The sequence below is a fragment of the Triturus cristatus genome, chromosome 10 (genome assembly GCF_964204655.1).
Source record: "Triturus cristatus chromosome 10, aTriCri1.1, whole genome shotgun sequence".
NCBI lineage: Eukaryota > Metazoa > Chordata > Amphibia > Caudata > Salamandridae > Triturus > Triturus cristatus.
This window is the reverse complement of record NC_140593.1, coordinates 958,725,434-958,751,860: the sequence shown is the minus strand read 5'-3', so window position 1 is coordinate 958,751,860 and position 26,427 is coordinate 958,725,434. Positions and strand designations below refer to the sequence as shown.

The window sequence follows — 26,427 nt, the reverse complement described above, 5'->3', positions numbered from 1 at the left end:
CTACAACCTTCGGTCTTCTAACATGTTACTCACCGCCAGATGCAGGTTTTTGGGGGCCTCGTGAAGACTCTTTTTTATCTTTACCCTTGTCCCCATCCTAATCCTGGGATTTTAAAGAATCTTGCTTCTTCTGGTTGCCTCCATTACCATGGTTTTTCTGCTTAACCCTGGTGCGGACCATTTGTCTGACTTCTTTCCCAATTCTTGGTGAGACGCAAGATCAGGGTCTACTAGGTACTGGTGCAAAAGTTGGTTCTGGCAGTTATTAAGGATGTGCTCCCTCATTACCAAACTGTACAATCCTTCATAGTCTGTACCTTGCTTCCATAAAGCCAGCCCTCCAGAGCCTTAATAGCACTGTCAATGAAATCTACCCAGGCCTGGGAGTGTGCCTACCGGGTGTCTCTGAACTTAATCCTATACTGTTCAGTGGTTAAGCCAAACCCATTAATGAGTGCACTCTTCAGAACTGAATAATTGTCAGCATCTTCTTCTTTACCAATGAGGAGCTTATCTCTACCTTTGTTAGCAAAGGAGAGCCACAAGATAGCTGACCACTGTCCTTGAGGGACCTTTTGACCTTTACATGCCCTCTCTAATGCAGTGATGCATTTCTGGATGTCAACCACCTCCTGGTAAGGAGGGACTATACTGCTCAAGTTCCTAGTATCAAAAGAGTTATCCCTGCCTAGGGAAGCTAGGGCTGCCACCATGGGACTCTAGTACCAGCTTTTTCCTAGCTTTTTGGATTTCCAGGGCCTCCCTGTCAAGGGCCAACAGGCCTCACCTGAGTTGGAGTCAAATCTTCACAAGCTTAATCAGGTGCTGTTCCCTCTCCAAGTAGTCCTCTCTCTGGCTAGAGATTGAGGTCCCTATGGAACGTCCTGAAGCATTGGACTCAGCAGAGGGAGACCTAGATCTCCTCTGTCTGCTTCGAACCCTCCCAGGAGGAATTAAGGGGGACCTACTTCAAGGGACTCCTTCTGTGCCATCTGCACTATTCCCTGGATCAGAGTTCATCAAGGGGGAGTCCTCATACTCCTCTTTATAAGGCACAGAATTAGGGCCACTGGGAGTTACCCCTCCTGTCAGATTTTCTGGAGCCTCCCCACCCACTTTGTCCTGATCCCCCAACCTGCCAGATTTCTGGAGATCATCTAGGATAAGCAGCTCTAAGAGATGCTTAGTGGTTGGATTGCTACCGGTCTTTAACTTTCAAGCAGTACACAGGGACCTTAGTTCCTGGGACCTGAGACCACTTTATCTAGAAGACTGGGGTGCACTAGCATCCCAAACTAAAGACATGGTTTCACCTACCTAACCTAGTGTAAACTAAACTCTCTGAGGTTGGAGAAAGGGTTGTCCTAGACCCTTAACTACCCAACCCTAACATCAGTAGAACTTACTTATTCTAAGCTGTATTATATGTGCCTAATATTAGTGATGGTTTTTCAATGAATTCACACCAAGATTAGCTGGCAAAACATTGCAGGCTTGAACCCCCACTGCTACCACTAATGTGAGAAGCTGGCTTAGTATATGGTGCTCACTTATTTAAGTGTAGCACCCTGCACTATTCCAGATGACCATTATGGTGACTTTAGTGGTCTTAGACAACCTTAGAAAGCTCTCTAAGTGGTAGCTGTAGAGAGCAGCCTTCAGGCGTATTCCAGAAGGAGTGTAAAGCAGCTTGTTTTGCCAGTGCATAATCTTATTGGTAAAGATTAAGTGAAAAGAACCACACAGTGCATTTATAGAAATATGTATTTATTATAAGACACTTACTAACACATACACCTGTCTCCTACCTGGAGATATACACCATGCACACAATACTTTGCAAAGAAAACAGGTAAGTAGCACGGAATACATAGCGGTCACCAGGGGGTGACAACACCATATACTAAAATAGTGGTATGCGAACCACGACCCAAGCCAAGACTATACCCAGAAGATGTAGAAGTGCTGGGGACCCAAGGAACCACCCGAGTTAAGTAACCAGGAACCCAACAGAGAACGTGTGCAGAGTGGGGACACGACCGCAGTATTCAGTTCAAGTCAGTGGGTGCGTTACGTTTGCAATTTTAACAAAGATGGACCCTTCCCAGTGGAAGCAGGTTCTAGTCAGAAACCGTATAGCACCAGGCAAAAAGTGGGGGTAACCATAAAAGCAGATCCTATTTTCCTATAGTAACCCACATTTTAAAATGGTTTAGGGAGCTGTAGCTTCTACCTTTATTTGCTCTCAAGTGCTTTACACAAATTAAAATCAAGGTGTCACGCATTCTTAAGAGGCTGGGGTCAACATGTCAGTGACATTAACTTTCTAGAATAAAAAAAAACACACAAACTGGCCAGTTACGTGCTCCCCCACCAAACAGTGCTTATGACCTTGTATATTACATTACTCATGATATGTTTTAGAACATCACTTATGACATCATACGAGTGTGCTACTTTATTTTTTCGTTTAAATAGTAGAGGGTAACTATCACATTACGTTTCTACCTTATTTTGTACAGCCTGTGCCCAGTTAATGGGTGTAACTGTTTGCAAAACGCATGTGCTTCTAATGCATCATAGGTGTGTAGAGATATTGAACACATTCTAAACCTTTGCATTGAAGAGAAACTCGGTGAGCAGACAGTTGACGACTTGCGCCTAGTATGTTACACACAAGTTTTTTGGTTCTGCAGAAAAGGTTTCCAACAGGACACAGATTCTATGTAGTAGATACTAAGTACTGTAAAGCAGATTTGAGATAGACAGAATGGTATAGTTTTTACATAACATTAAATAGTGTGTGCACCTAGGTACATGTGTTTTTTTGCTTCAGAAAATGGGCTGTCTAAAGTTTTCACCACAGTATGAAAGCTGCAGATAGTATGATCTTTACCACCTTCAGAGCTTTGTTATTGTAAGCAAATAGTGTATTTTTTGCCAGTCTTGCATAGACTGTACACTATTATTAGTAGATACATTTGAATACTCTGTGGTGTATCTCCTCATGAGAATTTCACTGTCAGGAAACCGCGTGGTACAGAGTAAACTCTCTCCGTGGAGTGAACACTGTTTGCAAGTACCCACTTCTCTACTTCTATCAACTTAATTTCTCAGTGTAGATTCGGAGAATGTGAGGGTTTTGATACAGATCAAAGCTGTCCATAGTAGGAACAGACGTTGAGTATCCTCAGGAACTTTGCTTTCTCTCAACAGTTATATACATACTGAACACAATATCGAATAAGTGCTTTCCATATATCGGTGGCTGACTGTTAATGTGAACTAGGCTACTCATTAAGTTTATGGTATAGGCTCAATGTTGCACATAACACATGGTTGATAAACCTAAGGGAGTTTTATCTGTGATGGCATTAATAATGCTTCATATTATTTTGAGCTTTGTCCTTACTTTTAGGCCTCTAATGCCATACTAGTTGATAGAGTAATGTGTATCAAAGAATATTGGATGAGGTCATCAATGTCATTTGAGATGTTATCAGTGAAGTCATAAATGTTATAGAACATGTCATGAATTATATAATATGGGTCATTAGCAGTGCATGGTAGGAGCACAACTTAAAGTTAGCTCTGCTAACTATAACTGGTGAATTTCTCTGTTTTGTTTATTTTTTTAAGATAAAAACGTTAATATTGCCACTGACATATTAACCTAACTATAACTCCACTTAAACCTTTGGGGTTTTTTCAGTTATTTTTACCTTAAAGTAATATTTTTGTTTACCATACGTAAAGCCAACAACGCCCCCAAATGGCAAACTCCTCACAAACAACCAACCTCACGCTGCACACAGCCTTCAGCCATGCACAGCAGGCCCTCTGGCCAACCCACCCGGTGGTAGCCGATCCCCTTCCAGGCAGTCAACCTCATGCTGCGCAAGGCCTTTCCACACACAAGGCGTGTGGTTGGCAGTAGGGTCTGGCTTGCAACAAGGCCTTGCGTCCACCTCCCCGCAGGCAGCCATCCCCACGCTGTGCACAGTCTTTGGTCGTGCGCAGTGCGAGTTGATCACAGGGCTGGCCTGATTCCAGGCCCTGGGGCCAAACTCCCCAGGAGGCTTCAGCCAATCACTGCGCACAGCCTTTGTTGTGCAGCATAGTGTTGGCCTTCGGGCCACGGGGACACCATCACCCGGGGCCACATTCATGTGGTTTTTAAAGGGTGAGAGAGGTTGTGCAGTCCCAGTCCCGGAGCCTTATTATGCCCAAGGGATCCCATCCTTCGGGCCATAGCAATAAAAAGCCTCATTAGACCCTGGGGGCTCCATACCCCTGGGCCTATTTTATTTTTAAAAGGGGAGGGGGCACTCATGGCCCCCATTCCCGAGACTCATTAGTCCCTGGGGACCCCATCCCCAAGGTGTAAGATTAATATAGGTGGGTGCCCTGGTGCACACCCAGGACACCCACCAAACGAAGCTGGGGGCTGCGGGGGACGATCCAGGGTCCCCACGGCCCCGGCCGGCTCACTGCATGCTTTGGGAGTCGGCATTGCTCCAGTCCAGTGGGAGAAGCTATTTATCCTGCTTCCTCCAGGCCAGAGAAATAAACAGATCTTTTTCCAGGCAGAGAAATAGATCTCAAGTCTGCTACCAGCCGGAGGGAACATTATTTAAAGCATCCACCTGCTGGGAGCAGATTTTGTGTTTGCTCCTTTTTGGTGGTATTTTTGAAAATGCTCTCAAACACGTATACCTCCCAGCGTTGGTGCAGGTAGGAAAACTGCCATGTCCCGGGGTGAGGTCGGCTCGAGGAGGAGGGCCCCTCCCTTTCTGTTAAAATAAAGGCCCTGGGGACTTCTAACTAATATAAATGTTTTTTGCAAACTCTAAAATACAGACTGCATTTTCCCCAAAAATCATTCTTTTCTCCCTGTTTCGGTTTCTTCATAATTGATTTTATGTTCTCTCAATTTAGCTAAAAATCAATACCTGTTGAGACATTGTTGTTTGTTACTGAATCCACACAGGTCTCTGGGTTTACTCCTCCCTGAAACTTTTGTAACATATCCTACATAAACCTATATATGCCTTGTTTAGTCCACACTTCTATGTAAAGATATAGCTGCATGTTTAGTGTGTTAGATGAGGACTCACTCGCTTTGCAGTAGCTTGCTCACATTGGCAAAAATGTCGTAGTTTATGGGGAAAATAAACACCATTATCTATTAGGTCTCCCAAAGCAGCCTATCAGGAGGAATGTGTTCACTCACTCAAGATTTCATATTTCTTCTGAATAAAAGAAGGTATGCTTCTGATATTTTTATATGTCGCTGCCATTTGATTTATGCCAAAGGGAAGGTGTTGCTCAAACTGATTAGGTTACAATTCTTTTTACCAAACTGAAGTTCCATTTTAGCCCATTTGGTGACCCTAAAATCATTGAACAGCTATGCATGTCTGGTTTGACAATGATAACTAGTCCAAGGGCAAATGTATCGGGGGGCCATGGTAAACATTCAATTCTCCTGTGTGAGGGAGGTTCAACAGAAATGTCATTTTTCTTTTGAATTTTAAGAAGAATATAAGTTATCAGATTATAGTATCTCTTCTAGAGAGTCAGGAAGAAAGGAAACCTGCCACCTGCTGCTGAACTATGGGGGCTTGAACTGAGTGCCCCAAAGCCTCACAAAATGTTTGTAGGATTTGAAGCATCTGGATATTCAGGACATCAAAACAGTGGCTAAATTTAAATGATTTTACATTGACTGCAAGAGAAATACAAACAAATTGCATTTTGGGGAAAAAACATTTTTTCCATGTATTTTAGTATATTGGTATGTACCTCATTGCAGTTGGGCTGTCGTGTAGTTCCTACCAATCTGTAGGACCTGCACATTGTTCAGACAACATAGGCTGAGGGCCTGGTGTCGAGACTGATCACAGACACACCGGCAGGATATGTTGGCCTGTAGACCAGCTAGCTCACTGTGCCACCGCAAGCACCCCTAACCTACCAGGGTAGAAATGGATTCTGGCAACCACTTAACTTCACGGATTCCTCAGGAATCGTGGAAACAGTACAGAACCTTTCGCTCAGACACTGGTGCTCACTTATTCTCAGAGAAATATACAGAGAATACACAGTGGGACGTTTTCAGTAATTTTTATTGAATCAAAATAATTCTTGCATAAAATACGTGTGCTACAATAATTAGTAGACAGAGGCAGATAAACGTGATTAAGAGCACCAAGAGAGTAAATAGTAGATATAGTTCTACCATGGTGCTTAACAATTGTATATATGCAGGCATATGAACCAGACAGTAATCTAGCATACTCCTCCCATGCAAACCCTACTCTGCGTGTACCTAGAGTGTGTATAGGTGTACAGCCAAGAATCTCCCCCAAGGGATGATCCAACCCCATTACCTGTTGGGATACAGTGAAGGACCCAATCTTACTCACAAACAGGATATTACTCACGAGATGCAAGGCTGCTGCATGGTGATTACTCAGCATGCAAGGACACTACGTGTCAGCGGAAGTACCTCCTCTATCAATCTATAGGGATGCCTATTATTCATAATAAAAGTCGGCCTCGCTATGTGCGCATAAGATTAGTGATATTATGGATATGTAGATTGCGCTGTCGCCTCGTGGATGAAAACAGGACGACTTTTGTTCCCAGTGAGTAGAGATGCCTAGTATATGATGTTCAAGGCATCGTGATAATGTTGTGCGAGGCTGAATTTGTAAACAAAGTCATTTCAGAGAAACTAATCCAACATTGTCGTGCATGCAAATGTGTGCAAAAGTTCACAGTTGAAATGCTATTTTCTAGTGCAATGTAAGAAATAAGCTGCTTAACTACATGGGCCTAACTTCGGTATATAACAGGGCAGTGTATGTGAATGCACCATCATGCAGGGGGAAAAGGAAGACTGCTGAGGTGGTCGCTTAGAACATTCGTGCCCCCTTCCAAAAATGCCAACAGAGGGCACATAGTTAGTGCAACTCACACAATGCATCGGAAATATCGGCAAAGGAATTCCCTCAATTGCATGTAGTCATGCCCATTGCAAATTAATAATGTGCACTTGGCACAGAGAGGGCATTAAAAGGAAGACCCTGCAGTTATTATAAAATTAGCAGTGCACGCATCTGCAGTCCTTTTTATAATATAGAAGTGTTTTAGGGGAATAAAAAGTGTGTTAAAATTCCCACCTTGTTCAAGGAACATAGAATTTATCAAAAGCAACAGGACCAAGGCAAAGATTATTGGGTACTGGCAGAAAAGGAGACTAAGTGTTTGGGGGTTGTATTGAGTTTGAAGCCAATTCTGTAACAATGTAAGGCAATGCTGTTGTGCTACCTGGCAATCCTAGTATACCTAGCACGCAGACATTGCTAAAATCCTACAGAAAGTGAAATTGAGACCGTTTTACATATTCGAAAAATACTTTGGAAAATAGAATTTTCATCTTAACAGAGAGGTTGCTGTTGGTCAAAGAAGGCCGCTTCACTCTTCCTCGTGGTGAGAAAATAGCCACCACATACACCACAGACAGCCTTGAAGAAGACACTTGCTACACTACTATTTGTTGGAAGGTATATTATGCATCACCAATAAGAAAAGTCACAACAGACTACACTGAAGCAGCAACACAACAAACAGTTTAAGAAGATGCATGAAAACCTACCTCATAAGTGTGAGTCGGATTTCAAAGGCAGGTGTGTAATCTTCATAGCGAACAATATTTTGAAAAATGATAGGCGTGATAAAGTTGGCGGCGGTAATCACTATAGAGGGCAAATACTCCACGACCAAATTCACCGCTGCTGTTCCCTGCTTAGATAACAACAACGACCTGTTAGATGACTATAAACAGATTACATAAATGGAGACTATAATATATTACACTGAGGAGCGAGCATATTTGAGAAATACTTACCACACTATTATACCCTTGAGAAAATACAGTTGCCCAGTAAATCGCATAGAAGCAGCCTCCCAATATACACAGAACTATAATATTTAAGACTGTTCTTAGGAAATAGATGCTTATGGTTTGCCTTCTTGTCCTTTCAGCTATTTTCTGCCTTACTCGCTCTTCTTCCAAGTCCGTCTGTCAATAACAAAACACATTATTTTGGACAGCAGGAACATAAAGTGACTCCCAGTAAAGAATCAGTAACACAAAATGAATTGGTTATGATCAGAGTTTTTCACATATACCTGGATTCCAAAATTCACTATCCCTCAGGTATGTGCATTTTACCTTTTTAAATTAACTCCACTCAACATCCCATGCAAATAAACCTCTAGGAAGATTTTTTGAGAGAAAAATATTTATAAATGTAATAAAACAAAAAGTGCATTGCAAGACTTTCTTTAGCACGTAACAGAGGAATCAGAAAGAAAGTTATCATTTTAAACTCATGCCGTTAACTATATCTTTTGAAATTAAAGCAATGCCACCCCATAGAAACGCTTGGATACTGGAATCACAGACCTTAAGGGGCGCAAATGATCTAGCTGCTAACAGCTCACTGTGATATGAAGTTTATGGGTAGAAAAAAACTATGACCGAGCTCCAGTGCTGGGGAAGATTTATCAGTACGATCAAGGCCTCTTTCAAAACAGAAATATGTACAGAAATTTAGTTTTCAGGTGAAAGGTTCGGTCAAAAGATTCTTCCGCATGTTGAACTGACAATTAAAACATTTTTTGATTTTACCAGGTCTTTCTTTGCATTGTGTTGTCACATAGGGCCTACTGCAAACACAAATTCCACACGAGTCCTCTGAAAAGCGTAATGCAATAAAGAAAAGTGCGCCTTGTGAAGAATGACTCAGGAACTGAATATATTGAGTGTACGTTGCAGAAAACATTTAAGTCATGCAGGCAGTGTTGAATACTATCCCATCAATGTATTTAAATAAAGGGGCTTTCAAGTACCATTGGTCTACAGCTTGGCCTCCAGAGATACTTCTGATCAAATGAAATAGTCCCAAGCAACTAATGGTTTAGACAACTGTTGCAGTAGTGACTACATCAAATACAATCACAACAGTGACCGCACCTGCAGGATTATTAGTAGTACCCATGTGCATGCCACAATGTCATATGACCAAACACTGTCATGTCAAAATATAATTTCCAGAATAGTAATATGTATAAACATATAATATCCAAATCCCTTTTTGCTTCACCTACCTTTCGGAATGTTGGACCTCGCTATCTCGCACATGTTGTTCAGCCATACAGTCTACCCAGGACTTTAAAATCGTCTAACGTGAAGTTGGCTCTAATCTCTCGGATTAAATGGGCCAGGCAGGAGAGGCTGCTCTTTTAGGTTTCTGTTGCCCAAATTATGGAATTACCTACACCTGCGCCTAAGCCCTAGCGAAGACATCTTTTGGAAACACCTTAAGACCTGACTTTTCTAATTATTTAGGTTTCTGCTTGCGGTCCTGGAGTAGGGTAAGGAAGAGGGGTGAGATTCGTGTTTCAAGTTGAAAGCGTGCAGTGTGGAAAGACAGGGTAAATGCAGCGTGAGCGAAGTAAGTTTGTGTTTAGGGAAATGGAGTATGAAAGTGGGGGGCATCTTGAAAGGTTGAAAGGAAGATGGGTGATACTTGGGAGTTTTTAAGCTGAAAGTTGGCACTATGAAAATAGGTGGGGAGATGGGGTGGTTAAATTATCACGTGGTTGAGAAGGTATTGAATTAATTTTGCCACTCGGGGGAGTAACTTTTTGTTTGAGTAAAAGACATTAGTTCAATGACTATTGGTAAAACAAAAGGTTTATTTTAGCATGTGATTGACGCAACATGAATAACATGGATTATTATATATGTTAAAATCAGGACAATTAACTAATGGTGATTTTTTTATATTTGCAGTTACCCCTGAAGAAGAGCTTGTGAAGCTTGAAATGCATTGGGTTTTTAATAAAGAACACTGCTATGGATGAATCATGCGTTTCTATCGTGTTCTTGATAGAGGTCTGGATGGGCACATCTTGAGCATTTGAAGCTGGGATAGAGCATATTACCTTACATGTGGATCAAACCATGAAAAATTATTTTTGAAAAAAAATGGGGTAAAATTGACAAAATTGAGTAAAAGGAATAAAGTACTTTGGAAATTACCGTAATTCTACAATTTTGCTGTGCGACTGGGTTTGGGGTGAAATGACGCCCCACACAGTATGGTTAATTATCACTGTGGCACCGGGGTGAGGCACAACCCCAGTAAGAACACACTCTTTGATGATTTTGGACAAATAATGGATGAATTGTGATTAGAATGGTGTGCATCCCATCACCGTTTGATGTGCTGTCCTGGAGGAGCCATATTCTTTAGCACTGGGAAACCTTGCTGGGGGCAGCTATACACTTTACAAATCGCCTTATTCTTATTATTACATTCAAGAGTACTGGTGAGCTACCAGTAGCATCAAGCTACCAATTGGAGAATCCTGGTTAATAGCAAGAGTGTCTATTTTTCTTTTTTAAAGTAAACACAGACGCTGTTAATAATTCATGTTTATAAGTGCGAATGCATCTTTATTTAACATTTTACATATCTCAGAGACTGCATGGCAACATGTGCTCAATATATTACAGAAAGAAAATATTTAGTATATACCTAACCACTTTGAGAAGGTCACACTTCAATTTTAGAAAGTTTTATACATTTAGAAATTTTCAGAATTAATTATCCGGTCTACATTTATTGTGCTAAGGAAAATGAGAGTGGATAAGCAAAGCCCTAGAGGTCTTTCACAAACATTTCAGGAGACTTCTTTCATCCAACCCTTTCAGTACGAAAAAGTGTGACCTAATTAGGTAGACCCCTTTGTTGTTCCACAGATCCTTATGTGCAGAATAGGGTGGGCTCATAATGTTGTTTCAACAGCATCCCAAAGATCGGGAATCTTTAGGATTTTGGAATGGATAACACTAGTAGGTGCACAGGGCTACCTAGATCTTTCTTTAGAAGGAGCTTCTGCGGTGTCACATTCCTTGAACCAGTTGATGCCTCGAACACAAAGGAATGCTGCTTGGGAGTAATTAAAAATGGCTAATGTAAACGATTTTTTTTCTTTCTTCAGATTGTAATTTATTTACGGCACTGAACAATTTCTTACCAGCCGGCAGAATTGCATCAACGGCTCCATCTACATCACTGATTAAGGAGGCAAGGTCCTCCGAAGCAACGTAAAAGGTGGGGATGAACATTATCAAAGAGTCATTTTGGGGGTTTCTCTCTGCTGCACCATAACAAGGAATGTGGTGGTTATGCGAGACTTCATTTATTTACTTTGAAGTACCTTTACCATTTCCTTCTGCATGGTTTTTAATGCTGGGCACAACTAATATGCACAAACAATTCAGGGCATCAACTGCCATGTAAGGACAGTAACTTTATTCCATGCTTCTAGACAATCAACTTTAAGTAGTTCCGCCTTCTGACTGAAGAACTTATCCGCTTTAAAACGCTTGGATAAAAAAAGAGCCAACGAAGAGAAGGACAGCACCGAATAAAGTGTCCAAATGGGTGAATGGAAAGATGAGCTTTTCCAGAAGGTACACTGCAACGAATAAAGAAGATTAAGTCCAGCTCTAGGAAAATAACTCCAAATGGGGACACCCTTTGATTTATACACGGCAACCATGATCAAAGACTGAGAGCTTGACGACAAAGTGCCAAAACAATTGCGATCAAATGGAGCAGCCCTGACAAAAAAAATATTTAATGGACAAAATTGGGTGAAAAGACGATACCGTATGTTGGAAGGGGATACTGCCAACCTCAAAATTATTATATCTAAGTTTAAGTAAACCATTTAGGAATCCAATGGACTACTGGTTTTGGGGAAAAGTGAAAAAAAAGTTTTATTATCACCACACTCCCTTTTTCGCGGAATACAGTGACCAAAGATGGATATATATTTGCCTAAATGTATAACATTTTAAACTAATTTGTGCATTCACTGAAAAGAACCTGCACCATGATGCTCTTTTGGTTCTTTCCTTTCTTCCTGGACTGTTTGCAATGTGTTGTTTTGAGCATGGTGGTCAGCACAAGTTACGGCATGTGCCGTGCCTGTTGGTAACAGTAGGTGATGAATTTCAGTGGTTTGTCATGGTTGGGTTAGAACCATAACTCCGTTTTTAAATGAGTTTTTTCAGTGAATCACATTTTTTGAGTCGGGTACTTCATTTCCAACTCCTGCTGGCTTGGCGGTAGGGCTTGGCCTGCATCCAACATGCAGAGCGCATCCAACCGCCACACGGGTCTGGTCCGCAGCTATACCCTGTGCCCAACCCACAGCTGTCAGTCAACCTCCTTGGCACACAGCCTTCAGTGAACAGCTGGAATTTATCAATGGGTTTAGCCTGTGGCCTACGCCCTTCCATCCATCATTTCCCGTTTCATAAGCCTGTGAGCAGCACATAGGGATTTGTCACCGTCACTTCACTACTGTCACTTAACCCCGGCTGTGCACAGCCTTTGGCCATATGCAGCGGGGGCTTAGCACATGGAAGGCCATGCACCCTGCTCACTGCAGGCAGTCTACCTCTGCACCACACAGTACTTGGATGTGCAAGGGGGGGTTGGGAACAAGAGCTTGGTCTTTTCTGTACGGAGATACTTATTAAAATGTTTGCCCTTTTAATTAACTGTATGGAACTTTAGAGTCCGAAATTATATGAGCATATACATGAAACTCAAGTCAGTAGTGAAATGACAGTCAACCACAAAATAGTCTATTCCAGCACCTAAAATGAACGTTTGCTAACTCTTGAATCTTTTGTGACTTGAGACACCCATTTAATTTTTCCCCAAAAGTGGGAGTTTTCCACACCTCACGGTACCCCTTAGCACCAGGGTCAGGAACCTCTGATGGTCGCCCTCTCATTGTTGTGTAAAAAAAATTCCACAGTGTGAAACTTAAGTCCAAACTGACATGAGGGTTTCATGCGGGCAGAAAAATAAATTTCAGAGCCTTTTCTAATCAATCACATTTCTCGAGAAAATCAAAATGTGATTGACAGGATCTCAGAGTCACAGCTCTCAGGCTTTGAATGGTAGAGATATACAAAAACATTTACTTCTTTAAAACCTTTTCTGCAACCTTTTTAGGTCGAGCCTAGAGTCAGCGCGCATGCGCTGCTCTAGGGGAGACTTGTTGTAGTGGAGTATGTAATGGAAGCTTCGCCCACTCTCTGGCCATATTTGCCATTGGCTTGTGTCAGTGACCTTCGTAAATACGGGCTTCCGATTTATGAACAGGCTTGTCAGACCCTCCTTAGTACCGCATTGTCTCCATTTGTCACCTCCCATGGTCACTGGCCCCTTTAATGTGGTTGTTACACGGTTCGTGTTATTTAGACCGTGAGCACTACTTTTGTTATGCAGTTTCTCTTACTGCAGGCACAACGTGCTTTGGTGCCTTCTTCCACTAGCCCGCCCTCACACCCGCTGTCTGTGCCGTCTCTCCCCCACCTCCCGCCTGCCCTCCCTCCTGTTGTCTGTGCCGTCTCTCCGCCCACCTCCCCCCGCCCTCCCTCCCGTTGTTCGTGCCATCTCTCCAACCACCTCCCCCCGTTGTCCGTGCCTACAAAACTCCCCCCGCCCTCCCACTCCCATTGTCCATGCCTTCTCCGTCCGCTCTCCCTCCCGTTGTCCGTGATGCCAAGCATTTGCAATGCAACAGGTCTTGCGTAAATGCGAGTCTAATTGCATTGCACATGCTTGTATACATTAAGACAAAATTCACGAAGGCGTGTAAACGTATGTAAAGGAGTATACAGGAGTACTGTATTGCATACTCCAGTCGGCCTGTGTGGACAGCCCCCCTGGGCTTCAGTGGTGTTTTTACAGTAATCTGATCTGGATTCATGTTCAGCTGTCCTGTGGAAGTCATCATTTATCGACCTCGGATCTCGGTTTACTGTGGGGCCTGACTGGTTCAACTGGTCTGGCAGACGTGCTGTTAGGAAGCATGGACAACAGCTGTTGAAGATATCTTAAAAGCGCATGACAGCCCCCCAGGCCTTTCTTCCATACGTGCTCCACATTGCATGTCTGTGTACCAAGCTTATGCATGCTCCTCCTTGAAAAAAGTGGTCGTGCTGTGTCTGGGAACATTAATAGGAAAAACTTTTTATTAGTTTTATGTATGTTTGTAAGGGCGTGTTGCCATGCACCATGCTACATGGTATTTCACCCATGTCAATAAGCCACCGGAGCTCCCCTTATGCCTCCTCATCGCAGGTCTGACCTGACCTGTTAGCAGCACCAGGCCCTTGATTGCAGGTTTATGCACCATACAAGAGACCAAGAAAAACAGGCAACAGATATTTTGCCAAGGACACTTCCGAGGACACTGATGGCATCATGTGGATGGCTACATAAAAGAGGGTCATGTTATTACTGGTACCAGCGGGTGTTTCCCCTTGATATACAAAAGAGATCACACAAAAAAAAAGAGAATACGTGTAATAATTCTAGACTAGGCCCATATAATGAGTTATTTATAAACTTGTGATGTGGCTAGGATGAAGGAAGCATGTCAACTCAGTGCACAAACACCGATTCTCCCATCAATCAAGGGGACGGCATATAATGTGAAATGCAACACTCCATAATTACCACATCTGGAATTGTTGGATGCGGTATTTTCCCATTGGGATTTCAAAGGAACCCATTCTACCTTAACCCAAGGGGACAAATTGTAATAGGTAATACAGCATTGCAGGATCACGGCAGCCTGGGCCACACAGAAATGCCAGGTGCTGTATTTTCACATTGGGAATTCAAAGGAATGGAGTCTCCCCTGCTTCTGAAGACAAACTGTAATGGGTAATACTGCACTCCAAAATAACCACAACCTGTCGCATGTGGAAATAAAGAGTAAGGTAGTTTCACATTGAGATATCTGATTTAAGCCCGCAGAGTTATCTGTTATTTCGTTTAACCTCTGAACTGGAAATAATTCCGGCACAGAAATCGTACCGAAAGCTTACATGGATGCACAAACCCATTCAGAGTTCGGATTACATGCGCTGCCTACTGATAAAAGAGCTACCCGAGAAGAAGTGGTGTACGGGTAACTTTGCTCCTGCATTTGTGGTAACAGGGAAGAACTTGACCTTTGCATTAACAACATTTGGCCCCACTAAAAATGACATTTCAAGCTGTTGCAGTCTTGCTGAGACAGAGGGTGCGAAATGTTTCCATCGTTAGTGCAACTCACAAACTACCCCAGACAGTAACTTTCTTCCGAAAAGGGTTGAGTCAAATTAGTAGGTAAAGTTTGGCAAGGGTTATAGCTATTGTTGGATATTTGCTCTTCCAGACGAATCATCCCAGATTTTTGACTCCTTTTGCTGAAACGGTTTTTTGTAGGGAGCTGCAAAACTAGATTAAACAAGCATTTGCAATGCAATAGGTCTCGCATTTCCGAGAGTTTGAGCTATTGGCATTGTAAACGACAATGCATTTTATTTATGTGTTTTGAAAACCTATAAGTAATGCTTAAACACGCACGTTGCACTTATAGTAACTGCTTACGAGAAGCAAGGCTGGCAGTAACTGTGCCTCTTTTACTGGCACCCTTGCTTCTCATAAGCAAGGACCACAAGTACAAATTGCGTGTTGAAGCACTACTTGCAGGTTACATAAATAAAATACATTGCCATTTACAATACCAATAGCTCAAAGTCTTGCAAATGCGAGACCTATCGCATTGCAAATGCTTGTTTCAAAAAGTACTGCTCGGATTTATACCAGACCAACCAAAGCGCGCTTACTGAGTAAAGTTCGTTCATGCCGAATGAACTGTAAATACTTTCAGCCGTTGCAGCTATAGATCCAAGCAAAATTTTCTAAGGGGGCTAAAATGGGAAAACAGTTCTTTCACTCCTCCCTAAACTTTTTAGCCCCTGCATGGATCTTCACAAAACTGGACCTGCCAAACCTTAGTTAACTAAACTAGTAGACTGCCACATTTCGTGTAACTCCATTAACATGATCAAAGGTTCTAGGCAAATCCAAAAAGTCTTTCAAATGAAAGTGTGTATCAATCATACCTACACAGTGGCGACTACCACTGTGTAATGTTTTGTGTGTGTGTGTGTGTGTGTGTGTTTGAATGTAGTGCATGTGTGTGCATACGCACATTGGTGGATGTCAAACACACAACAAATCGCTGATGAACTGAATTTCTGGTTTCTTATAAAACTTCACCTTGACAATCAAGGCAAAGTCCATATGCAAGTGAAAAATACAATTTCCTTTTAAATATTATTTGTATGTATTGGGTATAATAAATAATTTGGTGAAATATATTTATGTGTAGGCAAAGAAGACTTCCAACCCATGATGACAGCTTTAAGTTTCTATAAAGAAATTCCAATTTACAACTTAGTTTGTGACCATTCACCCTAGTTCATATTTATGCGAAGACAGTTATTTTCTCTACAGCACTTTTTGCTCCAGCAGTTTCCCTTCTAATTTGGATTTGTGTATCCCCAGGAAACTTCCATTACTTTGTGTGGTCTCTTGGGAAAGAGGGTGACCGAAGGTTATTACTGGATACTGGAGAGCTGTACAGGGTCAATGTTACCATAACAAAAGAGGTTCCAAGGTGAAGTGTATTCAAGACAGTCTCTAGAAGAAACCTATCTCACAAAAATACAATTGTTTGTGTGCCATGTATCGTCCAATATCTTGCTAATCTAGGATAGGGTTCATAAACTATGTTAAAACCCTTCTTGCCCACAATACCAGACTTCCAGGGGATTCATATTAAAGCCTGTTTGATACATTTCCAGAAGGTTTGTAAATCTATAGCGGTGCTGTAAATATTCCTAATGAAAATGGATCTTTCAGCAACCTTTAAGTGTGTGAGAATCCATAACCTTTTGATATTGGCATGTTTGGTCACGAGTTCTGCGATCTGTCGTTTTTCACTAATACTTCAAAAAAAGCAAACACAACTGACCAATTTGTATGCACACTGTTGGTTCCTTCTAACAGAATTGATGCTTTTTTTCTGAGTGAGTATGGTAGACCAATATTTGTTCTTGTTCTCAAAGGCAAGCCCGTCTGCGCGCGTCCGCGGCCGGACCGCGCCCAGCGCCAGTATCCCGGGCCCCCGCAGAGTCCAGCACACCCGCCAGACCTACGACACCGCCACCCTCAACGCACTCAACACCGACCGGATCCCCGGCTGCTACCGAGCCACCCCAAGACGCACCCACGGACCCTTCACCTGCCAATCCTGCAAATTCTCCAGAAGCCGGACCTGTACCACACCCGCCAAGCCGAGCACCAGCAGCAACCACCTGAAGTGCATCCTGCTCAACACCCGCTCCGTCCACAGACATGCCGTGGAACTCTGGAACCTGCTCGACACCACATCCCCAGACATCGCCTTCCTCACAGAAACATGGATGAACGCCTCCTCAGCGCCAGACATCGCCATCGCCATCCCGGACGGATACAAGATCACCCGGAGGGACCGCATCAACCAGACAGGAGGAGGCATCGCCATCGTCCACAAGAACACCATCCGCATCACGACCAACTCCGACGACACTCTCACAGCCGCCGAACATCTTCACTTCCAGATTCACACCGATCCCAAGACGACCCTCAGAGGCACCCTCATCTACAGACCCCCAGGACCTCGGACACAATTCAGCGAAGACATCGCAGACTTCATCAGCCCACACGCCCTCCCCTCCGCTGACTACATCCTCCTAGGGGACCTCAACTTCCACCTGGAGAACAACAATGACAGCAACACCACCACTCTGCTGGACAACCTCGCCAACCTCGGACTCAAGCAACTGGTGGACACCCCCACCCACTACGCCGGACACACGCTCGACCCCGTCTTCTCCTCCAGCAAGTACATCTCCTTCAGCCACTCCACCGGACTCCACTGGACAGACCACAGCTGCGTCCACTTCAGCTTCAGAAAGACCACGCCTCACCACCATCCGCAACAGGCTCCCCGCAGGAGCTGGTACAAGATCACCCCCGACCAGCTCACCACATCCCTGAGCCAGAACCCTCCCGCCAGCTCAACGGACCCCAACCAAGCAGCCAACAACCTCACACAGTGGCTCACCAACTGCGCTGACGACCTCACACCTCTGAAAAACCATCCCAGCAGGCCCGGCAGCAAGAAAGCCCCCTGGTTGAACGACGATCTCAAGACCTCCAAGAAAAACTGCCGTACCCTCAAGAAAGCCTGGCGAAAAGACCAGACTACAGACAACATGACCGCCGTCAAGCACGCCTCCCGCAAACACCACCAGCTGTTACGCACCACCAAGAAGACAGCATTCAAGGAACGACTAGACAACAACACACACAACAGCAAGGAACTCTTCAGCATCGTCAAAGAGCTCTCCAACCCCAGCGCCGGAATCAACGACATCACTCCCTCACAAGACCTCTGCGACTCACTCGTCACGTTCTTCCACAGCAAGATCGCCAACATACACAACAGCTTCGACGCACAGACCACGCACCCAACCGACGCCCCCCACCTCCACCCTCCGCGCCTGGACCCCGGTCAGCACCGAAGACACCATCCACACGATGAACACCATCCACTCCGGATCACCATCCGACCCATGCCCCCACCACATCTTCAACAAGGCCAACTCCGTCATTGCACCCCAACTCCGGGACATCATCAACTGTTCCTTCAACACCGCCACCTTCCCGGAGAGCTGGAAGCACGCCGAACTCAGCGCCCTCCTGAAGAAACCATCAGCAGACCCTACCGACCTCAAGAACTACCACCCCATCTCGCTCCTCCCTTTTCCTGACAAAGTCATCGAGAAGACCGTCAACAGACAGCTAGCCGCCTTCCTCGAGACGAATGGATCCCTCGACCACTCACAGTCCGGCTTCCGAGCCAACCACAGCACCGAGACCGCCCTCATCGCAGCCACCGACGACATCCGAGCCCTGCTCGACAACGGGGAAACAGCGGCCCTCATCCTCCTAGACCTCTCTGCGGCGTTCGATACTGTCTGCCACCGCACTCTAGTGCAGCGCCTCAGCAACATCGGAATCCAAGAGAAGGCACTAGAGTGGATCACCTCGTTCCTCGCCGGAAGAACCCAGAGAGTCCGCCTCCCTCCGTTCAGATCCGAGGCCACCGAAGTCATCTGCGGCGTTCCACAAGGATCCTCACTCAGCCCCACCCTCTTCAACGTCTACATGAGCCCACTCGCAGCCATCGCACGCCAACACAACCTCAACATCAACATCATCTCCTACGCCAACGACACCCAGCTGATCCTCTCCATCACCAACGACCCAGCCACCGCCAGAACCAACCTACACGAAGGGATGAAAGACGTAGCAGAATGGAGGACGATCAGCCGCCTGAAACTAAACTCAGACAAGACGGAAGTCCTCATCCTTGGCTCATCCCCCTCTGCCTGGGATGACTCCTGGTGGCCCACTGCCCTGGGCAGCGCGCCCAAACCAACGGACCACGCACGTAACCTGGGCTTCATCCTAGACTCTTCTCTCTCGATGACCAGACAAGTCAACGCCGTCTCATCATCATGTTTCAACATCCTTCGCATGCTCCGAAAGATCTTCCGATGGATCCCCACCGTAACCAGGAAGACGGTCACCCAGGCCCTCGTCACCAGCCGACTGGACTACGGAAACACCCTCTACACCGGAACCACAGCCAAACTACAGAACAGACTCCAACGCACCCAGAACGCCGCCGCACGACTCGTCCTGGACATCCCCCGACAGCCACATCTCCGGAGACCTGCACTGGCTCCCCGTCAGCAAGAGAATCACGTTCCGACTCCTCACCCACGCACAAAAGGCCCTCAACAACCTGGGCCCCAGGTACCTCAGCGACCACCTGACCTTCTACACTCCCACTCGCCAGCTACGATCAACCAGCCACGCCCTCGCTGCTGTTCCACGCATCCGAAGAGCCACCATGGGAGGAAGATCCTTCTCCTACCTGGCAGCCAAGACTTGGAACACCCTCCCCATCCACCTCTGTCTGACCCAAGACCACCTCTCCTTCAGGAAGCAACTCAAGACCTGGCTGTTCGAGTAGTAGCGGACCCCCCTCCCCCAAGCGCCTTGAGACCCTCTGGGCGAGTAGCGCGCTATACAAATTTTGTGATTGATTGATTCTTGTTCGACTCCTTCAATATTAAAAACCTTAAATATAGACTTCAGAAGGTTAATTATAAGCCACCACAAACCCTGAAATTAAATCAATGAACATATTAAATAAAATGTTTTGTCTTCACCCCCCCCCCAAACTAAATGGAGAGCAGACATCCCCTCCCTCCCCCAGCTCTAGTAGAGAAAGCCAAAATCAGAAGCATTCTCCAACTCTCATTCCATGCTGTATAGTTTTAGTTTCTTTAACTCTTTCCATATTTAAGAAATTAGAAAGTTCATTTATAACATACGGTACGATATACCTTTTCAAACTCAATATGCTAAATAGGACCACTAGAAATACATTTAGTAGATTTACAAATGTTATAAGACAATTGCTCACTTTCAGTTCATATTGCAGACTGCTATGTTTCAACTGAGCCGTGTCCACATCAATTATACAGAAATCCCAGCCGGCAAATAATTTGTTGCAATAGCTCTGAAATCGATCTTCATCATGTACCAAACTTTGTTTAAAACCTTCCACAGACCTAAAATGAAAAAGAAAATCAATACAGTTGGACTGATTTTGAACACCAATGCAATAGGAGTCAACCGATTATTGCAACGCAGTTTGTGGTGCTATATCACCAATAAGAACAGAAGAGATATGCGAAACCGAGACTAATACAAACTGCATACAAGAAAAACAATTAATAACATCATATTTAAAAATCGAGATTGTGTTAAAGAGGAGACATTACACATTTGAAAACTTTGGAACGTAAACACCACTAGCACCAGAAAGTGTGACAGAGTAAAAGATACGGTGTTAATTGGGAGTTTGTACAAAAAAAATATTTAAAGCAATGAGGTCCAAAAGCAACCCAGCAGAACAGCAAGATCAGGGCTATACACTATTATAAAGGTTTACATATGTAGTCCTATTACTTACATTTATTTAATTTTTAGGAGAGGAGTGCAAAATCGAAATCTGTTATACTCTAAGGAACTGAACTTCATAAGCGCAAAAGGATACACTTCCTTGTGTCAATCTTTATCTTAACTACACAGTCCTGAACAATACACGATTAATTAACAACTAGCAAACCATTGACTTACTTATGATGCGTGCTCTGACAAAATGGAGAGGAGTAGCTTAGTCTACTCCATACATTCACACTGGCATTGATGGACCGAGATTTCCAAAAGTCCTGAATTCCAACAGAAGTGCCAGGCGAAGGGCAACTGAGGTTTTGGGTGGGAAGCCCCAGGTGACAAAGCTGAGGGGGTGGATGTGATGGCCCAGGTGGCACACAGCTAAGTAGGGCCTGGGAAGCCACTTACGACACACTGCATAGGGGAGGGAATGCACAAAGGGGGGTAGTGGTAGTAGCAGGTAACAGGCAGCGGATGGGGGGGGGATCAGTAGGGGGGGCGAGCACTAAGTGATGTGCAGCGGGCTGCAGCACCATGCAACGTGGAGATTGTGGAAGAAGCACCAGGAGACATTCAGGTAGTAGGCGGGCACAACGCAACATACAGCAGGAGGAAGCACAAGGCAAGGCAAAGCGGAGGGGGGGTGGAACGGCACCTGTCAATATTCAATAAGGTGTGTGGGAAGCACTATGCAATGTGCAGCAAGGGAATTGGATAGTACCAGGCGATCCGCAGCAGCGGAGTGGGTAGTACCAGGCGTCGTGAAGCAGGGGATTGGGAAGCACTAGGCGCCCCACCCCAATGAGTGTACCCTGCATGATTATAACATGGCGCAAGTAGGTCATTCAGTATTTTCTTTTTTTTTTTTTAAATCTTTATTCTTTTAAGTCAGGGGCACAGCTATTCAGCCGACAACCCGGAGGTACGGCAGCTTTAGAAACACAACACAAGCGAGCGTCCACATTTCACTGACAGGAGAATCAAAAGGTTCTGTTTTAAATAAACACCAACCCAAACCTAAACACAAGCAAGGCGATAAGTACTTAAAGCACAAGAAGGGTTCCCAGCAGGGGGAGCGAGCCCCATTTCGTCCATCAGACACAGGTCTATAGTAAGGGAAAGGAGGGGAAGGCAGAGACTCAAGAAGGCAAACACATACCAGCAGAGAATACAAAGCCGGAAAGAATGCTAAGGGGAGAGCTGCTCCTCAGGCGGGTCCGGGTCTGGGGGCAGGCATATGCCCCCTCTGTACTGGTTCCATCGCCCCCATACGGTATGCCATTTCCGGGGGCGCCCTCGAGCACAATACACTGTCTTCTCCCTAAACATGCTCCAATCCATGTTTTCCATCCACGCTGTCAATGTAGGAGGCCTAGTAGAGCCCCACAGGCGAGCGATGTCGCGCTTAGCTACCATGTTCCCTAGGGTCACCCACTGAGTCTGTGCCCAGTCGTGGTCAGTAGGATCCCAAACATTCAGGAGACAACACCGCGCCTCCGGCTGCATGGCGATGCCCGTCACCTCCCCCATCACATCGTGGATTCGCTTACAGAACTCCATGATCGCACCGCATTCCCAAATAATATGTAGGAAGGTGCCCACCATACCACAGCCTCTCTTACATAAGCCCTCCTCAGAGAAACCCATATGGACCAGCCTAGACCCTGTCACGTAAACTCTATGGAGTATTTTAAGCTGCACCAGCCGCAGGCGCGCAGGGATCGCGACTTCTTTGGGAGAAGAAACTGCATACTGCCAATCCTCATCATCTAATTCGAGGCCATCCCTAGTCCATTGATCGCGCAACCCTAGAAGAAGATCTGCCCGAACATTAATTAGTTTCTTGTAAATGAGAGAGATCGTACTCTCTGGCATATGGCCATCCAGGATCCGGTCCTCTAACGGAGAGGACTCAGGCACCGTCTCCCCCTCTACAAGGACTGACCGCAAGGCGTGACACACTTGAGCGTATCGGAAGAACTCCGTGCTCCCTAGCTCATATTCCTTCTGCAGCTCCTCGAATGACTTCACCCAACCCTTAACCAAAAGGTCTCCAACCCTGGATATACCAATCAGGTCCCATTTCTCAAACCCTTTTGTATGCCAAAGCTTTCCCAGAATATCGGAGTCAAACAACGGGGTGGCAAGGGTAAGCTTACCCTTCCAGCCCAGTGAATCTGTCGCCACCTTCCACACGTGCACAGCCACCCTGGTGGGCCCCGTAAGGGTTAAGTCCAACGACTTCGAGTACAACGCTCTGTGGTAATTACCCCCGCGCAGCAACCACCGGTCCATGGCGTAGCCGGGGCTCAGCGCCGGACCATAAACACCATGGTTAATCGCGCTCAACTGAGTGGCCCAATAATAACGTCGAATGTCTGGAAGCGCGATACCCCCGTCATACCACGGAAGCGTCAACTTAGCAATCGCTATGCGCGGTCGCCCTTCCCACAATAGCGCGCGCTGGAGGCTTTCGACCTCTCGGAAATAACTGGCCGGGACCAATTCAAAGGTATTCTGCAAGGCATAGAGGAAACGGGGAAGAGACATCATTTTAAACAGGGCGGTGCGGCCAAGGAGGGAAAGCGGCAACCGCCGCCAGCCCGCCACGTCCCGCCGCAAACGTGCCAAGGGAGGGAGCAGGTTTTTCTCGTATCGTAAAGTGGGGTCAGTGGAAATATAGATCCCTAAATACAAAAAGCCCTGCCGGGCGATCTGGATCGAGCAGTTTCGCGGGACAGGCGGGACATCACCACAGAGGACATACAAGTATGACTTTCCCCAATTAATAACAAGACCAGAGTTCCTACCGAAAGAAGTCAAGACGTCACAAACCACTATGAGAGATTTCTTAGGCGAGGTGAGGTATAACAGAATATCGTCGGCGTAAAGCGAAATACGGTCCTCGTGGTCAGGCGACCAACGAATCCAACGTATATCCGGGTGCCATCGTATCCACGCCGCCAGCGGTTCAAGAGCAAGGGCAAACAACAACGGCGACAGCCCTGCCGGGTGCCCCTCCCGAGCTCGAACGGTGCCGACGCCCGCCCGTTCACCACAACGCTAGCAAGGGGCCCCTCATAAAGCAACCTCACCCAGCCTACAAAGCCAGGCCCGAAGCCGAACTTGGCTAGCACAGCCCACAGGTATGCCCACTCCACCGTATCGAAAGCCATCGTGGCATCGAGGGCCGCCACAATGGCCGGCTCTCGCATCGTGCCCGTCCTAGCAATCACTCCATGAAGGCGTCTAAGATTCAGTGCAGTGTTACGGTGCGGGATAAAGCCCGACTGGTCCGGGTGGATCAAATCTCCAAGCACCCGGACCAGGCGGTTAGCAAGGATCTTGGCGAGGATTTTCGGCTCGGCGTTGAGAAGTGATATCGGCCGATAGGAACCACACTTATCCCGGGGCTTACCGTCTTTGTGTATTACCACAATCGTCGCCAATCGTTGATCGAGCGGAAGAAACCCATTCACCCGCGCCTCCACGAACATGGCGCGCAGGTGAGGAGCCAACTTATCCGGACGAAGCTTATACAACTCAATCGGCAAACCATTTGGGCCCGAGGCCTTACCCGAGCGCAACGCACGGATAGCACACGCCACTTCGTCAACAGTTATATCTCCATCGAGGTCATCCCTATCTATGGCAGAAAGGCAGGGCAGAGCAATATCACGCAGAAGGTCGCACGAGTCCTCAGTCGGCCTATCCGAAACCGAGGTGTATACCGTACGAAAATAGTCCGAAAAACACTGGACTATACCGTCGGGGTCAGTGACAACCTCTCCCCCATCCATCGACAACTCTGGCACCACTCGATTAACACGCTCTTTTTAATCCAACCACGCCAACAGTTTCCCGGCCTTATCGCCGACATCGTACAATCGACCCTGCTGCTCCCTATTGAGGGTCTTGGCAGCGTTCGTCACCAAATCCCTGTATTCCAATTGCTTCAAGCTCAAATTATGCAGTGTGGCCGCTGCAACCTCCTCCTCCAAGGCCACGTCCAAAGCCGCAATCTCGTCCTCAACTTGTGTCACCTCGGCGTCTCTCCGCCGCTTGGCGGCCACTACCAAGGAAAGGGCCTCCCCTCTCAATACGGTCTTAAACGCTTCCCACAAGGACACCGCAGATTCAACTGCACCCTGATTATCCTGAAAATAGTGATCAACTGCCTTCAGCAACGCACTGCGCAGCTTGGGGTCACGAAAGTACCAGGGGTTAATGGGAGCCACCCTGCCCCCCACTACCCGGCCAATATCCAGACGGGCCCACACCGGCGAGTGATCGGATATACCCCGTGCCATGTGCCTAGCCTCAGACCAATGAGGCGTGCGCAGCCAGAGTGAGCAAGTAATCAATCCGAGAGAGACTACCGTGGGCCCCGGAGTGAAAGGTATATTGTCTCTGAGTGGGGTGCCGTAGCCTCCAACAGTCTACCAGGCCAAAAGTATCTATAAAGTCGGGAAGCCACTTCTGAGCCCCCCTGGTGTCCCTGGGCGGGTACCTATCGAGCAATCCAGATCCAACCGCATTGAAGTGTCCTCCCACCACCAGCATCCCTTCAGGGAGTTCCAACAAGGCCTTGCCCAGATCAGCAAACGTGGAGGCCTGCAGGGCAGGGGGGACATAAACAGAAACCAATACCAACGTTCTGCCCTCCCACCTTCCCGCCACAGCCAAAAGCGCCCCCTATCATCAGCAATGGTGGAGTCAACCTCAAATGGTAGGGAAGCTCTAACAAGTATGCCCGCACCCCTGGAGCCCGAGGAGAACCCCGAGTGAGCAATGAATTTATAACCCTTTCTATTAAGTGCATAACACGTATTCCCTATAAGGTGGGTCTCCTGCAAGAGGACCACATCTGGCGATGTCCGTTTCAAGAATTGTAGGACTATCCCCCGTTTAATACGATCCCCTAAGCAATTAACATTCCAGCTAATTATGTTTAAGCCCCTACCCCCCATCCCCAAACGCAAAGAGACCTACACCCCCCCCGGAGAACCACAATCGGACAATACTGACAACAATTACTACGCCTTGCAAGAAAAAAAAACCCAACAACAACCCCAACATCCCAAATCCCCCCCCCCCCCTCCCTGCACCCCTGCGTCAGCTTGCAGTGTGCCTGTCGCCCTATCAAAAACAAATCTACAAAAAGTACCCCAAGGGAGGAAAGAGCTCCTATCGTCCCCCCGCCGCCCTCCCATTACTGCAGTAGGGTGCTAGTCACTGTCCGGGGCTGAGTCAAAACAGATCGACACCGGAGGTATCACTCCTGTCCATCCCGGTCGCCTTCCGCTCCAGCCACTCGGTCCCTGTCGGGCTGGCGCCG

At 46.1% G+C, this 26,427-nt stretch overlaps 1 protein-coding gene across 2 annotated transcripts in view; it reads right to left on the bottom strand.

Annotated features, from left to right (window-relative positions):
• TMC7 (transmembrane channel like 7) overlaps nucleotides 1-26,427 on the bottom strand; it is a 261,682-nt gene that overhangs the window by 139,975 nt on the left and 95,280 nt on the right. Inside the window, exons 7-9 of one of the 2 annotated variants that reach the window (XM_085628843.1) lie at nucleotides 20,554-20,701; nucleotides 7,916-8,089; nucleotides 7,664-7,812 (exon numbers count right to left, since the gene is read on the bottom strand). In XM_085628843.1, coding sequence (XP_085484969.1) covers nucleotides 7,664-7,812; nucleotides 7,916-8,089; nucleotides 20,554-20,701 — 471 coding nt within the window. The remainder of the gene's footprint in view (nucleotides 1-7,663; nucleotides 7,813-7,915; nucleotides 8,090-20,553; nucleotides 20,702-26,427) is intronic. The other variant, XM_085628844.1, reaches the window with a different exon arrangement.